The sequence below is a fragment of the Apostichopus japonicus genome, chromosome 8 (genome assembly GCF_037975245.1).
Source record: "Apostichopus japonicus isolate 1M-3 chromosome 8, ASM3797524v1, whole genome shotgun sequence".
NCBI lineage: Eukaryota > Metazoa > Echinodermata > Holothuroidea > Aspidochirotida > Stichopodidae > Apostichopus > Apostichopus japonicus.
In genome coordinates this window covers 28,913,055-28,929,330 of record NC_092568.1, presented here as the reverse complement: position 1 = coordinate 28,929,330, position 16,276 = coordinate 28,913,055, and the positions used below count along the sequence as shown (strand labels likewise).

At 38.4% G+C, this 16,276-nt stretch overlaps 1 protein-coding gene across 6 annotated transcripts in view; it reads left to right on the top strand.

The window, feature by feature from the left end:
* Window positions 1–16,276, top strand: part of LOC139971469 (uncharacterized) — a 159,637-nt gene that overhangs the window by 131,614 nt on the left and 11,747 nt on the right. For 3 of the 6 annotated variants that reach the window (XM_071977966.1, XM_071977967.1, XM_071977969.1), the window contains 17 exons: window positions 85–213; window positions 1,884–2,012; window positions 2,287–2,415; window positions 3,236–3,364; window positions 4,074–4,199; window positions 4,912–5,040; window positions 5,797–5,925; window positions 6,653–6,781; window positions 7,724–7,852; window positions 8,270–8,395; window positions 10,262–10,390; window positions 11,174–11,299; window positions 11,583–11,771; window positions 12,505–12,630; window positions 14,617–14,742; window positions 14,908–15,033; window positions 16,115–16,240. In XM_071977966.1, the coding sequence (XP_071834067.1) occupies window positions 85–213; window positions 1,884–2,012; window positions 2,287–2,415; window positions 3,236–3,364; window positions 4,074–4,199; window positions 4,912–5,040; window positions 5,797–5,925; window positions 6,653–6,781; window positions 7,724–7,852; window positions 8,270–8,395; window positions 10,262–10,390; window positions 11,174–11,299; window positions 11,583–11,771; window positions 12,505–12,630; window positions 14,617–14,742; window positions 14,908–15,033; window positions 16,115–16,240 (2,232 nt within the window). The remainder of the gene's footprint in view (window positions 1–84; window positions 214–1,883; window positions 2,013–2,286; window positions 2,416–3,235; window positions 3,365–4,073; window positions 4,200–4,911; window positions 5,041–5,796; window positions 5,926–6,652; window positions 6,782–7,723; window positions 7,853–8,269; window positions 8,396–10,261; window positions 10,391–11,173; window positions 11,300–11,582; window positions 11,772–12,504; window positions 12,631–14,616; window positions 14,743–14,907; window positions 15,034–16,114; window positions 16,241–16,276) is intronic. The other 3 variants (XM_071977972.1, XM_071977970.1, XM_071977971.1) reach the window with 2 other exon arrangements.

Here is a 16,276-nt window from a genome sequence, read left to right as displayed (position 1 = left end):
TTTTGCCCTCGATGAGAGTTAGTATTTCCCGAAGCGAACTACAAAGCCATTTCTCTATCATCCCCCATTGTCTCTCCCATGCAGATATCGATGAATGTGTTGAACTAGAAAATACCTGCTCTGGTGTCGGCAGGTGCATCAACTTTCCAGGAGGAGCCTTCTGCCGATGTAATGCCGGATACCAGTTCAACAGGGCCAACTTCTCTTGTGATGGTAACCATTTCTCCTACAACTCTAGTATTTTTATTCAAAGAGAAAGAAAAAAAAATTAATTGTGAACAAATTTCTTATCTACTATAAAAAAAAACAAATTTTTAAAAGGCTGTTCATGAAATGTATAAAAGTTAGAGGGCCTGACGTTTCCATCTTAGCAGGACCTCCCTCAGAGGTGAAATGGTTATATCGATAATATTTTCATATTGAAACAAGCTTCCTTGGCAAGTTTTGGAGTTTATGGAACTGGCTTCTACAAGAGCAGCTTATACTATTTTCTGTACTTCAGTCTATCAATACTCCAACAGTCTTTATTCTGGGGTGTGTAAAGTGTAATTATATACATCTTTAAAGGAAGCATCACAACATACAGTTAAATCAAATTGGGGTGAGTGGGGGGGGGTGGGGGTAAGTACCAGGCCCATAGCCAGGAATTCTGAGGTGGAGGGACAATGACAAATTTAGGAGGGGAACCAACAATGTAAGGAGGTGCCATAATAATTGTGTCCTGTAACTTGTGTAGTGAACATGATTTGTGCACATACTGCTGCTGGCAAGGATGTAGTCTACATTGGGAGGTGGGGTGGGGTGGGGGGGCGGTCTGTCCCCAGTCTGGCTACTTGATCAACACAGGATTTAAGATGATCATAAATATTTCTATCTTATGAAACATTTACAGTGAAATATTTTGTTTTTTCCCCAATTGTCTGACTTGTGGATTTCTAAAAAATAAGAAATTAAGAATTTAAAATGCTTCTCTTGTTTTCACTGTTCTTATTGACTCCACAGCCCTTAATCCCATTGTTACACCCCTCAGAGATACCACCACAGCCCTTAATTGCTGCACCCCTCAGAGATACCTCCACAGCCCTTAATCTCATTGTTACACCCCTCAGAGATACCTCCACATCCCTTAATTGCTGCACCCCTCAGAGATACCTCCACAGCCCTTAATCCCATTGTACACCCCTCAGAGATACCTCCACAGCCCTTAATCCCATTGTACACCCCTCAGAGATACCACCACAGCCCTTAATTGCTGCACCCCTCAGAGATACCTCCACAGCCCTTAATCCCATTGTACACCCCTCAGAGATACCTCCACAGCCCTTAATCCCATTGTACACCCCTTAGAGATACCACCACAGCCCTTAATTGCTGCACCCCTCAGAGATACCTCCACAGCCCTTAATCCCATTGTTTCACCCCTCAGAGATACCTCCACATCCCTTAATCCCATTGTTACACCCCTCAGAGATACCTCCACAACCCTCCATCCTCTCATTGCTCTTTCCTTTCCGTCTTACCTGTCCTTCTTTTGTGTGTTTTTTTGCTTTACTCATTCCTCATTTGTCCAATTTAAATGCTGACCATCCTGAGTCTCCTAATGTGTTCTTAGTATGCTTTTTTTAGTTTCAGTAAAGCCTCTGAAGATGATCCTGCTAGGATCCTAATGTCAATCTGTCTAACTTTTACATATATATGTTCTTGTTGCCTCTCATCGGTTGTTGACTCATCATAACATGTACACAGTTTGTTGAATGATGTTTGACACATAGGAGATATTCATCCTCTGATAAGAAACAATAATGAAACAATGAATATTCTCTTCAACATCCAGGGAACCTTTAATCAATCCCATTTTCCCCATATTTGCTCCGATTTCCCAGATACTGATGAATGCGAAGTCATGGTCAATGTCTGTGGCTCAACATCGACTTGTTCAAACACGGTCGGGAGCTTCAACTGTGAATGTCCTGATGGTTTCGCCTTTAATAAGGTGAACAGGAGATGTCAAGGTAACTATCAAATGTATTCTGTAAATTTTGGCTGTATTTTTTTTGTCAAAGCTTTAGAATTCCCACCATTGGTGGACAGTGCTGTCCACACTCTGTAGAAATTGCATCATTATATTTAATTGCATCATAAATGTTTTGTACTTTGTGATGTGAAAAAAAAAAAAAAAATGGCTATATGCTAACTCTTTTATTCTCTTCAAATGATTATTTTTTAAAAGCAAAATATTCTGTTTTAATTGTTTCAATTCCTGCCTTTGTCCCCGGCTGGCTTCAGATATTGACGAATGCAGGACAAGATCTGACATTTGCGGATCGAATGGTCGCTGCGTCAACTCGGAAGGAAATTTCACTTGCATCTGCGACAAGGGGTTCAAGTTGAATGAAGAAACAACCCTGTGTGAAGGTAATGTTTGTAATTATATCTCTTTTTCCTTAGAAATTTGTTGACTGGGGGAATATTTCCTTGGAAAGTTTTGAAAAATCAAAAAAAAAAAATATTTGTACTATTAATACAAGCCTAGAATTTCACAATTTTACTGACTTGCTATATGATGCCAGTGCTTTTAAATATCTGCTGTCTAAAATCATGGTCTCTGTCTGGCATTTACCATCAATTACAATACACATCAGTTACTGTACAGGCTTTTGGGAGCATTCTAATGATAATTGCTGATAATAAACAGGTAATATTTGGCCTACGTTAGTAGTAGAAGTTGTGTGATTCTTTGGCTGACGATTGTCGACCGACTTGCAATGTGTGAAGGTTCTTAACCCTGTACTGTCCTAAAATTTGCCAGCGCCTTTTGTCTCTACTGGCAAACGGTAAAAATAGACTGAATTTCGAGGCCTGCTGATATACTGTACAACAGTAGCATATATATATGTAATTGAAATTGTATAAATATTTATATATATTAGTCCTAACACATGGGGATTTTGCCATTACCATAATCAGAAGATATTCAGTGTTAGTGCATATAGGAAACTTACATTAAATATTGCAGGTTTTTACAAGGAATTACTGTTTTGCTATGAACAGGTAATCATACCAAATGTCAAATGTTTCTGAAAATATTAAAAGATGTGTTTAGTGACTTTTGAAAATTGGCAATAGATCAAATGAGGGGGGAAATAGACCTGATGTTTTCAGGTAAAATTTGATGTAAAGAATAATGTTGTCTATAACCTTTAACTCCTGCATATTTTTTTATCCCTTTGTTTAGATGTTGATGAATGTGAAGAAATTGAAAACATCTGCTCTGGTAAAGGCAACTGCATTAATGTCAACGGAGGAGTAGTATGCAACTGTGAACGAGGCTACAAGTTCAACTCTGACAGCTTAGGATGTGAAGGTTAGTTTTTAGTTTCTCTTTACTGGTATTAAAAGGGTTCACAGTATTACCTAGTAAGCAAAATTTGTCAATTTGTGTTGGAAGAGAAGAAGTGTTGGTGGGGGGGATGGTGGGGGGAGGGGGTTAGGAGGATTCATAGGGTGGTGGGATCATTGGGATGTAATGTAGCGATTTGATGAACCTGGGTAAATCAAAGTAAATCATCCAGCTGTTGGTAGAGAAGTGTGTTAGGATTTGTTGCAGTGGCAGATGGTTATTGGTCTGAAGCAATCTCAGTGAAAAATGAGTTGAATATCTAGTGGTCCCATAAGTATACCTTTTACATTAAATCATTTTTTATGGGGCTGCACTCCTCTACTCCTTTCTGTTTTTGTTTGCCTTTATGTTACATTGGAGGTGTAGGAAGGAAGGGGGGGGGGGCAAGGGGTTCAGTGAGTTTTAAAGCTTCCTTTACTTTTGCCAATGCCAAGAAGCCATTAGCCAAAAGCTGCAGGTCAAAAGCTCCAGAAGGTAGAAAAATTACCTACGGCTATGAAGCAGATTCTCCACATGCCTTATAGAAGCTCTAATTCAGTGCCAGCACCTTGCCAGAATTGTTCACTGGTTTAATTGATGACATGCTTAATTGATACCAGACTCTAATTCAGTAAAAGATTGCAAGATAAATGCTACATTCACTCATATTTCCTCTTGTCTGTCTCGTCTTCAGATATCAACGAGTGTGAAGTTCTTCAGTATTGTCCCACCTTTTCTGAGTGTGTCAATTTAATAGGTGGAGCCAGTTGTCAATGTATCGATGGATTTGTGACCAACGAATTCACTGGATTTTGTGAAGGTAAAATCTAGATCATTAGTAGATCTGAAAATTTTGATCCCATGGGAGGGGGCAGGGATGTTGGAAATATCGAAGGGTTGAGGAAAGGAGGGCAGCCTTGTTGAATTGTTGAATTTACCTTTAGTAAAGATTCTGCTAAAGTTAGACCGAATTACTAATTAAATTTTACCTGCATAGTCTTCTTGTGGATATGCTGCTGACCTAGGCCACTGTTTTCACTTTTCTTGTAGAACCTGGCTAAAGTAGAAAACGAAATGATAACATTTGTAACCATTCTCATGTGGGTCTAACATTCCATCTCATTTCTACGATGGTGGCTCATCATTCAGGAATATGTTGTTTTCTTCTTTCTCTATCCTCGGGCACCATCTCTTCGAGGAATTTCCGTCCTATATATACATGTCCCTGCATACTTTTTGGAATTCCATTCCAATATATGCTTTTTATTTTTCATACTCATCTTTTTTGTATTTTATTCTGCAGTTTTACTACATATTATGTGTCATATATATTTTACTGTTACATAGCGTTTTAGAGCACTTTTGTGGATATGACGCTTTATAAAATAAATTATTATTATTATTATTATATTCACCTTGCCTCTGATTACTGTTGGTAATCTGACCAGACTTTTTTTTTTAAGGGAAGGCAAAATTGACAACCCTCAATTCAAATTCATCTTCATAAATATTTAGTACTCTTGTTTATTCAGATGTTAACGAGTGCGAAGAAGGACTCCATCAGTGCTCCGACCACGGTTCCTGCAGGAATGAGTTCGGTGGCGTTCGTTGTGTCTGCGATCAAGGATACCTTTTCAACAACGATACCATAAGCTGTGAAGGTTGGTATACCATTCATTTCATGCTGTGGTGTCAAGTTATATTAAATTCTACCCGGGTAAGATAAGGGTGAAAACTTGTTAAAAACAACATAAAACTTAATTCAGATCTTGCATTCAGACCCACTGGAATGAACTGTTACCCTGTGAGGAATTAACTGTCCTCTGTGCAAGGTATGGATACATGAAGTACTTGAGACTATAGACATTCTAACCATACCAAACTAACATAGCTGCTATGAGAAGGGACGAGGGAGGGGGGGGGTGGTAATTGAACAAGAGGGTCTGATCTGAGTTGGGCGATGAAATAGGTAAGGGGAGGAATAAACAGTGAGCTAAACGACAGATCACATTTTGTTATTGTGCCAGATAGTCATGACTTGTATTTGGGAAAGGCTCCCTCTGACAACCATTGCTGACTCTAATATCTAAAGGTGATTAGTTTGTTGACTATACCATAACATATTTTTCAGATGCATTGGCATTTACCTCCTCAATAAGACAATACCTACCCCTCACCATCCAGCCCCCACGCTTCTCCAACTCATCCCACTCACAGCCACTTGTGGACACCAATGTTATCTTCTTGAAGAAAGCACCTCGTCCAATTGAGTGACAGCTGATTTATTTCCCCCACCCCCCTCCCTCACATCCCTTCTTCCTATAATACTACTTGGACAGTAGGTAGTGGACCCCCCCCCCAAAAAAAGGGACATTCTGAGGCAATTAAACTCCTGCCATTTATAACTCATTTCACAGATGTCAATGAATGCCAGCTGGAATCGACATTGTGTGGAATCCACGGTGAATGTGTCAACACAGGGGGTGCAGTACGTTGCGATTGTGATGAAGGCTATCAGTTCAATGAAGACTTCTTTCGTTGTGAAGGTAACCAAGAACACGTAGTTGTAGTTGTCAACAGTATCTCCCTCCGTGAAAAATACTTGAGCACAAATTGTACTGTTATTTTATTGCATCAATGTCAAAACAGATGTTTATGATCAAATACGAGAGAAAAAAGTTAGTGAAGGTTTTTTTTTCAAAGAAGACATCCGTTCATTCAGAGAAAGTACCACGGTTCATCTCTCCATCAGTTGTTCTTATTTGAAGATACTTGCATTGTATTTTAAGCCAAAAGCATTTGTTAGTCCTGTTGCCATTCATGCACTGATCAAAAAGATCCAAATATGTCCTAATTGCTATACAGATGTCACAACATTATCATTGCTTAATGAGAACAAGACTGTCACAACAGTCCAGTATGTTAATTTATGTAAATTCTGTTTCAAGGAACACATGTTCAGTCATGCTCAACACGAAAACTAATCACACTTCCAAATTGAGTGAAAATAAAAAAAAAATTTAATCAAGTGAAATAAGGTCAAATCAGCTAGCTTAATACGTATATATTGTCTTCTGTCATGAAATTATCCTATGAAACAAATGAATTTCTCGTTAATTAATTAATGCCCCAGCAGTCTACATTGCCGTTTCTGTGTACCTATTTGGTGGAACTTTGGTTAGTTCATGTTCACATGTAGTTAACTAGCTTCATACTTTTTCCCGGATTTTCTTCGAAGGTTCATAAAAGTTTCATCTCCACTCTTCTTCCTAGATATCAACGAATGTGAAATGGCCGTCGATGTATGTTCCAGTAATGGCGACTGTATCAACGTAGAGGGCGGTGTTGAGTGCTCGTGTCATGGTGGTTACTATTTCAACGAAACCACTGGGACTTGTGAAGGTAAGCACTTTTTCACTGACTTCTAGAAAGTTTTGTACTGAACAGTTTCACGATATAGTAAAGTAACTTGCTGAAATTCTTAAAATTTGATTTTTGTGGTTTGGAGTATTTTCCTATTTTGATATTGGCACTGCTGTGTGTTAGAGTTAGCACGAGACAGACAGCTGAGTAATTGACAGCCTGTTGCTGCACACAACTTGTTCTTTCTACAAGAGTATAACAGAGACTGAGGAACAACTGTACAGTACATATACACAGAAAATAAAATTACTTAGTAAAAGGTAACACACTAAACACTACAACCTGATTAACCTAACAATAGTCTGAAGCAGAGCTGTAACAAAAGGCACAGTTTAACTGATCCACAAACTGCATTCCTTCTTACTGCATTATAATAGAACTTAAAGGTATATACACAGTATATTAACAGAATCTGAGACTACACTTATCAACACTTTGCATATTTTCAGAGTGATTCTGGAAGCAAACTCTAACTCCTGCATTTCCGAAAAAAAATTTAGAGGTTTGATCCTCGTTTTTTCCAAATATTTGCAATGTTGGTTGCTCTCCCCTCTTTTACTCAAGGAAGCACTGCCTGCCTTGATTTTTTAGTTGATCACATATCGTCTTAACAATGGTCAGAGAACAAACCCTTGAAATAAATTTGAATAATTTCCTTCATGTTTGTTAGCCAAACAGACCTAGTGGATTTTTTTCTTTTATAGCATTTATAAAGCATACACATATCCACCCCAGACTCCCAACAATTGCCAAGCTAAAGGTTAATTTTTTTTAATCAATGATGAAATCATGGAAAGGTTGTGAAGCAAAGTGGTCATGTCATAGTCCATTTAACCACACCTAGATTTTCTTTGATTTGGAGTGGAATGAAAGATTAAAAGTTTCAAATTTCTCTCCTTGTTGTATCCTTTTTATCTCCAGATGTGGACGAGTGTCTGACCGGTCAAATCATGTGTAGTGACCGTGGCAGCTGTGAGAACACCAACGGTTCGTTTGTGTGCAATTGTCACGTCGGTTATAGATTTAGCCAAACTCTAGCCACATGTGAAGGTGAGAACACTGAGAGTTCACTGCTCTGTAAATAGCATATCAATTACTGGTTCATGCAAGCAAGCTTTGTCCACTTGGAAGGGTGAGAACAGTGATAGTTCATTTGTGTGAAGTTGTCACGTTGTTTATCGAGTGAGCCATGCCCTAGCCAAACGTTAATCTCTGAAGCAATCTTCAAATATGTGAAAAATATTTAAGTGTAATTAGTATGTGCAAACCATTACTTGAAGCTGTGGGTAACAAAAATTTGGCTTTGTGTTTAACAGCCTTAATAAACCTGGACCCGTCTCCACTGAGCTGACACATTACCCTCTTTTGGGTGACAGTCCCCACCCCCCCCCTTCACCACTGTCTCATGAATTAGAACCCTTCTTCTTACACTACCACTGGTATAACTTCTTCTTTTTATTTGTGCAGATATTGATGAATGCAGAGAACAGAGTCTGCTCTGTGGTGCTGCCATATGCGATAATTACAACGGAAGCTACAACTGTTTGTGTCCCATTGGAATGACCTTTAACCCTGATAGAATGCTTTGTGAAGGTAAGAAACAAAATCAACAGGAGAAACAGCCAAGTACTTGACAACTGAGATGTCAGCGGTCAAGCTTGACAACTGAGATGTAAGCTGTCAAACTTGACAACTGAGATGTCAGCGGTCAAGCTTGACAACTAAAATGTAAGCTGTCAAACTTGACAACTAAGATGTCAGCGGTCAAGCTTGACAACTGAGATGTCAGCTGTCAAGCTTGACAACTAAAATGTTAGCTGTCAAACTTGACAACTGAGATGTCAGTGGTCAAGCTTGACAACTGAGATGTCAGCTGTCAAGCTTGACAACTGAGATGTCAGCTGTCAAGCTTGACAACTAAAATGTAAGCTGTCAAACTTGACAACTGAGATGTCAGCGGTCAAGCTTGACAACTGAGATGTCAGCTGTCAAGCTTGACACTAAAATGTAAGCTGTCAAACTTGACAACTGAGATGTCAGCGGTCAAGCTTGACAACTGAGATGTCAGCTGTCAAGCTTGACAACTAAAATGTAAGCTGTCAAACTTGACAAGTGAGATGTCAGCGGTCAAACTTGACAACTGAGATGTCAGCGGTCAAGCTTGACAACTGAGCTGTCAAGCTTGCAAGAATTTCTATACGGATGACAATGGTTGGGGAGGGGTACAGTGATGAAAGGGGTGTGGTTTTTCTATTTACAGATGATAAAGGTGGGGGAGGGTTGCAGTGATGGAAGGGGGGTGGTTGTTTCTTTGTTATAAAGGCCATCAGTGTTACCCAACACTTTAACAGAATGCTATTTACTGCCAGTGTGTCCAAAAGGACTGTTTGCAAGCTTTTCTTTACTTCATTCAAACTTGTTTAATTGTAACGAAAGTAGTTATCTATTAAAGGGTTTTTGGGAATCTTGGACCTTTATGGTGAAAAACATATCAAAATTTGGCAACATGTGTGGCTGTTTGTGACCAGTTTTTCTTGCATTCTGGCATATCTGATGACAGTAATCATACACCTCATAGTAAGTTTAATAGAGGGGAAATAAACCACTGGGGTGTGATACCATTATTTTACTTTCCATAGGCCTGTCCATGTGCTGTCAGCTTTAATGAGTCCAGAAAACATTAATTGTACATGTTCATGAACGTTGAGGAGTGTTGAATTCGATTAAACAATAGGATGCATTAATTGGTGGCAGTAAAAGAGTTTGCTTGTTAGTTTGAACATGAGTGACCATTTTTGATCTGTCTAGCTCATTTTAGGCTACATAATGACTCAAGTTTATTGAAAGGGACAGATGGGTCTCATCGGTGACATATTAAGGCAGATCAGGCTAGTGTCCTCAAGGTCGTGGGGCCTTTCTGAGCACTTTCAGGAAAGAAACATACCTTCTTCGTATATTGATAAGTAATTGGTACTGTGGGCACAGAGTGGATAAAAGCGGTGGCATTTGAAGCAATGAGGCTTGGCAATCTGGGAGGTTCTGGGTTCGATACCTGGCCGGGTCATAGCAAGGTGTGTTTTTCATCCAAGATAAATCTACGGTTTTCCCATCTGAAATGACTTTCTTAATTGAAAAGAAGATTCCAAATTTTGGTTATATGGTTTAATTGGAAGCCACGCAACATGTAAGTCCTAGTCCTAAGCCCTAGCAGGTTTCTCCCACATTTGTGGTCGCTTAAGCGTCGTAAAAATAACTGCTGATTATTATTATTATTAACTACAAACCTTGCTAAAGTGCCAGAGGGCTCCATACGTTGTAAATCCAGCATCGGGTATGGTAAAAGGAGACCATTAAGTATTTTCCTTTATGTTTTAGACATTTGAAGTAGTCAAAAACATGAAACCATCAATCAGCTAATTGTTTGTTGTGTTTTTTTTTTTCTTGGCATTTTTGTTACAGATTTGGATGAATGTGACTATTACGTCAACATATGTGGCGATCCCAGCGCAATCTGCAGAAATATTGTAGGAAGTTTTCAGTGTCTTTGCCAGGAGGGTTTCATTTACAGCTCAGAGGGTGTCTGTGAAGGTCAGTATTGTGGAATGTAATTGATGTCAATTTGGATTTAATACCCTCATATATAATATATGCTGGACACTCTGGTTATAAGCAGCTTAAAATGCGATGGTATTTAAGGAGCAGTAAACTTAATCATGGTCTTAACCTAAAATGACAAAGATGCTTAAGGTGATCAAGCCCTACAAAATACAAACAAAAATTAGAAAGATCTTTTTCTGTTTGAGAATTACGATGGTTTGAAAGTCATGTCAGGGGGCTGTGTAAGATGTCGTTTAGCCACTTAGATGTACAATTTGATACATTCCGTTTTTTTTTTTCTTTTTTTCTGCCATATTTTCAGGGTATATAAAATGAAAACAGTGTTAATTAGTAAGTTGTATTAAAAGGTACAGTATTTTAGATTCAGAGATTCAAAGCTGTTAAAAATAAACAGTGCAGTAATCATGGACATTTTTAAGAAACAAAAAATTGCCACTCATGTGGTTTTGTGATGTCATAGTTTAGACTTGTCCAAGTCTGCTGTCATATCCGTAATATTATGATGTCTTTCAACTGGAGAAATCATTGCTTCTTTAATTGTTTGAATAAACTGTTCACCAAAAGAATCTCCATCTGCTTACCCATGTCAGTGATAATCTCTGCCGTTTCTCCTCACTTCATCATACAGAGTATGCTCTATAAATCCAAATCAGCTAAAATTCACTTTAAACAATCTTTCAATGAATGTTACTATAATAATGTCATGAGTCTTATCTCGCAATTTTGCCTGCTTTATTTCATTTCATAACACAGACAAGAATGAATGCCAGATATTTACCAGCATCTGTGGGAACGGTACCTGTGTGAATTCCGAGGGCAGCTATCATTGTGTCTGCCATGACGGGTTCAGACTTCATCTCTTGAGCGGCCTCTGTATACGTAAGCATTTATTTCCCTTTGTCTCTGCTGACTCGCTATCATCATTGCCAGCTCTCTCTTGCCTTGTATTCATTGAAAAGGTCAAGGGGGTCTATTAGGGTCAAGTTGAATCTAAAAAAGAAAAAGTTGTATAAACTGTTTCCCATCATATTGAAATTAAACAGCTTATTTATATTCTGGGGATTGATTCTTCTGGCATGTTGCGCTGTCATCTGTCTAGTGGGTCACCTCAATATTTAAATAGAGAAATAGTGCACTGGGGTCTCCATTTTTCCACTTACAGCTGAAGAATTACCTCAAAGTGTACCTAGATTCGACGAGAGCAAGCAGCCCCCTGCGATCGTACGTGTCTTCTCCTGTGAGACTCAGTCCGACGTCTGTGGTAACGGGACCTGCGTGGACACGGAGAGCGGCTATCACTGTTCGTGCCCTCAGGGAGAAGAGTACTCGGTTCCGCACGGTTTCTGCATCGGTAAGGAAGGATAAGTGTTCACGTAGTCAACCAAGGTGAACTAACACCATCATTTATGCCTCTGAAACCCACACCAGTGTCAATAACAAGTCATAATAAAAGAATTATAAGACTCGCATAGACGAATGTTCCCCTTTGCTCGTGTGTTTGTAAATCCAGAGAAAGATACTTTCGTGGATTTGTGGTAGCCAGTGTTTCTATATCCTAAAATGGAAGTGAATGGGCGTGAGCGAATCCATCAATCAAACATTAGCATATCTTTTCTACTTTACAACTTTTCAAGTTCTTACAAAGTAATCACATTTTGTCATATACATATTCGCACAGCCATCTCCATTTATCCATTGATACAGTTGATATTTAACTCAAATTAAATATTCTTCAAATGATTTTTTATTCCCTTTGACAACATAACACACTGTTCTTCAGTTTAAAAAGCCCTGTCTGGGCTGAAAATACTCACTTTTCACCTCAAGAGAGTTGCCATACTCTTTCAACTTTTTTCTATACTTCTCACCTAGCAGGTCACATTTTCATTTACATTAACACAGCCATCTCGAGTGGAATCATTCAATTTTCATTTTCACCCTACTACATTTTCTTTCTATACCAGTTATCTTTAACAGTCATATTTCTATGTCTCATCCATCCACACATTCTCTATATTTTTCATCGATGATGTTTCATGTGGCCGTGTCTCTTCGTCCTCATCGTCAATGTTCCATCCTCGTAGATATCAACGAATGTGTCAGGTACCCCGGCAAGTGTGGGGCTGGCATCTGCGAGAACACTCCCGGCTTGTACAGGTGTAAGTGTGCAGAAGGCTACACATTTAGGAGGAAGTCCTTGAGATGTGCTGGTAAGGAGGCTACTGTTAAATCATTGCTACAAGCTAAACGTTGATTTTAGCCTTATAGCCTAATTGGCATATGATAGGCCTAATTGGCATATCATGTTAATTACCTTATAGGCCTAATTGGCATATCATATTAAATTACCTTAATAGGCCTAATATGGCATATCATGTTAATTACCTTATAGCCTAATTGGCATATCATGTTAATTACTTTATAACCTAAATTTAGCATATGAAAATCTCAAGAGAAGCTATAGATTATTGCCAAGCTTGGATTCAAGTAATTAGCAGCTGATTCAAATAGCAAATAGAAATATGGGAGGCTTTTTGATGGGTTTTCAGTCAAAACGATATAACTGTTTTTGAGTGGAAGAAGGGGGGAGGGGGGAACAGTTGTGGGAGCAGTAAATTCAGAAAACTGACGAATCAAACAGCTGCAATAAGTTCAGGAGAATATATCAGGGAATGAAATTGATGGTATTTGTCAGTTGTTGTCAGCCATATTCATTTCCATTTCATCCTAGTATATTTAATGTTAACTCCATTAAGTGTCTCTACCACCACGTGCAAACCTTTTCCTTCTTCCCCGCCCCCCAAAAAAACCCAGACAGATTTGGTTTAGGACTTGCCTTTTTGCATAGTTTGGTACAAGATCACTTAATTGAGGTACCCGTGTCTCCATCACTCAACTTTCAGAACACTACGTGAGGCTGTTGACTGATTTTATGTTGTTTATGCCTCTTTGTTTATGAAAGTTTGTTGTTGGTTTTTGCTTTTCTTGTTGTTGTGTGTTTTTTGGGCATTTGTGCCAACAGTAATCCCAATGATTCATTTACATTTGGTTATGATGTACTTTCAATCAATTAATTGATTCTTCATTGATTAACATACCATCGGTAATTGGTTCATGTAACGGTGATCTAATGGTAAGGAGAAAAATCTTAACGATTCATTCATACTTCCAATAACCTTCGACACTAACCAACTGATAAATATATAAATGAGTAATAAATATATAAATGAGTAATAAGAATATGCTTTTTAGAAGCTATGATATCTGAAATGAAAATTCTCCAAACTCTTGTCAAGTTTGAATTGGATGTTATAAAACTTAGCCACAAGTAAAATCTTCCAAAAAGTGTTTTCTCATGACATGTCAAGGGTCAATTTGAAAATACAACTTGACACAGACTTCTGTAAAACAATTTATTTGAAGAAGGGGATAAAGGAAGAAATCAAGATACCTCATGATGTAAAGGCAGGTGGATGTGCAGGTGGATGTGCAGGTGGATGTGCAGGTGGATGTGCAGGTGGATCCAAGTGCAGGCGGATGCAGGATTTTTTTAAATGGAGGGAGTGTGGGCCCTGAGATTGATGAAGCCTGTGTTAAAGACAATTTTTAACAGTGAAATGGTGCATTCTAATGCATATTCAGCCCTATAAATCAGATCTATTATAAGGCCTACACACACACACACATGTACACACAAGTTAGTGCTAATAACTATTTAGTTACATGCATGGGGTTTATACAAGGAGCAGATACACTGAGAAGAGGATGAACAAAGGAAATGGATTTTAAATAAGCATGATAAAGCAGAGGTTGAACTAAGCTGAAAGAATAATGTAGGTGGGTGGAGGAGGAGGAGGAGGAGGAGGGAATGGGGAGGTAGTATGGTTAACAACCAAGGGTGCATGCGAGTTTATGGAAAGAGGAGTGTTGATGAGATGATGTAGTGTGTGTTCTGCTTAGGAGATTGAATTCTGATTGTGTTAACAAACCTGTTTGCAAATGTTAACATTGTTTGTCGATACACAGCACGTTATAAGCTCGTTACTGTGTCTGGTGAGTAGGATATATGAAAAACTATGAAAATATCCAATATTTTATGTCGCATCTCAGAGGATACCTGAGGTTGTCCGAGATGCAAGAACTGGAAAATGTAGGACAATGATGATTAAATACGCAATGTTTTTATCGTTCGACAGATCTGAATGAATGTCGTCGCTACCCTATGGTCTGTGGAAACGGGCGCTGTAGGAATCTGGTGGGATCGTATGAATGTCAGTGCCCAGATGGACAACAATTTGACTATAGGACCAAATTATGTATGGGTAAGTCTCACCTAATATTGTTGTTGCATTTACTTTATGTGCAGTTATATGCCATCAGTAATGCTACCCCTCTTTATTGTGACATTGTTGTGGGAAAATGTAGGTATTGGAATCATCTTACGTGAGACCAATTTTCAGAAATCATATCTTCATATCTATTTGCAGCTTTTGATACATGTTCCAGGAATCCTGGAGTGTGTGGAAATGGTACCTGTAGCTTTCAGGGTACCAGACTAGAATGTCTCTGCCCCAGCGGCTATGAATTTGACTTGACTGTGCGTCAGTGCCTCGGTAAGTTATCTTCAAAGGTTCCCATGAGTCAATCAGTGATTCTTTGTTTTGATTCCCTATGGTTTATATGTTACATGTAATGATGTACTAGCCTGAACTGAAGATTCTTAATTCAATTAATGGTTCATATACTATAGTAGGTTATAATTCCGAATGGGAATGATACGTTCAGTGATGTTTGATAAAAAGAATTGATGTTTGATAAAAAAGAATGGAAAAATAAGACAAAACAAGAATGACAATTGAGTGGAACTTTTGTGTATTGTTTAAGTTTCTCTGATCAGTGTAGGCAATGTTGTCATTGCATAATATACCCAAAACGCTCTTTTACTTGATTTAATGCTGTGGAATTAATATTTAAGATTTAAAAACTAAGAAAAGACAACTCCCATAACGTCTGCATCTCGCTGAATAAGGTTTACATTAAATTAATGGTACATCCTCAATAGGATAGGATTGGGTGAAAGTGTCCACTTTGGCAACTGCAAATTGCCAACTGTTATTAATGATGAAAAGTGCTCATGAATTGAATAGTTTAATTTAGTGCTCATGAATTTGAATAGTTTAATTTATCCCCCCATCAATTACCACCTTCATCCCCACCCCCCCCACCACCACCTCAATCCCCTTTCTCTCCAATTGAACATTCTACCTGTCCAACATTGCTTGCTGAATTTTGAAGGACATGTCCTATTCCCTAACCTACCAACCATGTACGAATTACATTTACTAACCTTCATTGGTGTAGTTTTACAACCAAATGTGCCCAGCATCCTCATTCTTTTTTTCCATGTTTGAAATTAAATGAATTTTTTTGGTTATTTCAAGTTGTGCATCTTTACTGTTTGACCTCAAACTGGCTTCCTTTAATCCTGCAAAAAAAAAACCCAAAACAAACCCACATTAAAAAAAAAAAAATTCCACCATTTTTGGGTTCTGTATACCTCAAATATTGCTCTCTTTTTTTGGGTAACCGAGCCAAAAGTAAAAAGTGTGGAAAAAGTGAACGACTTTAACTTTTGTCAATCCAATTTTTTTTTTACTTACTTTTGACCTGAAAATTTTGCTTCCTTTTTCCCAGCTATTAATGAGTGTAAGATACCAAATATATGTGGCCGTAGTGCTGCATGCCAGGACCTCACCGTGGGCTACAGATGTCTGTGCCCTGTTGGTTTTTGGTATGATAGGAGTACATTGAACTGCCAGAGTAAGCTAAAATACCTCCTCCAATCCCATCGCTCTG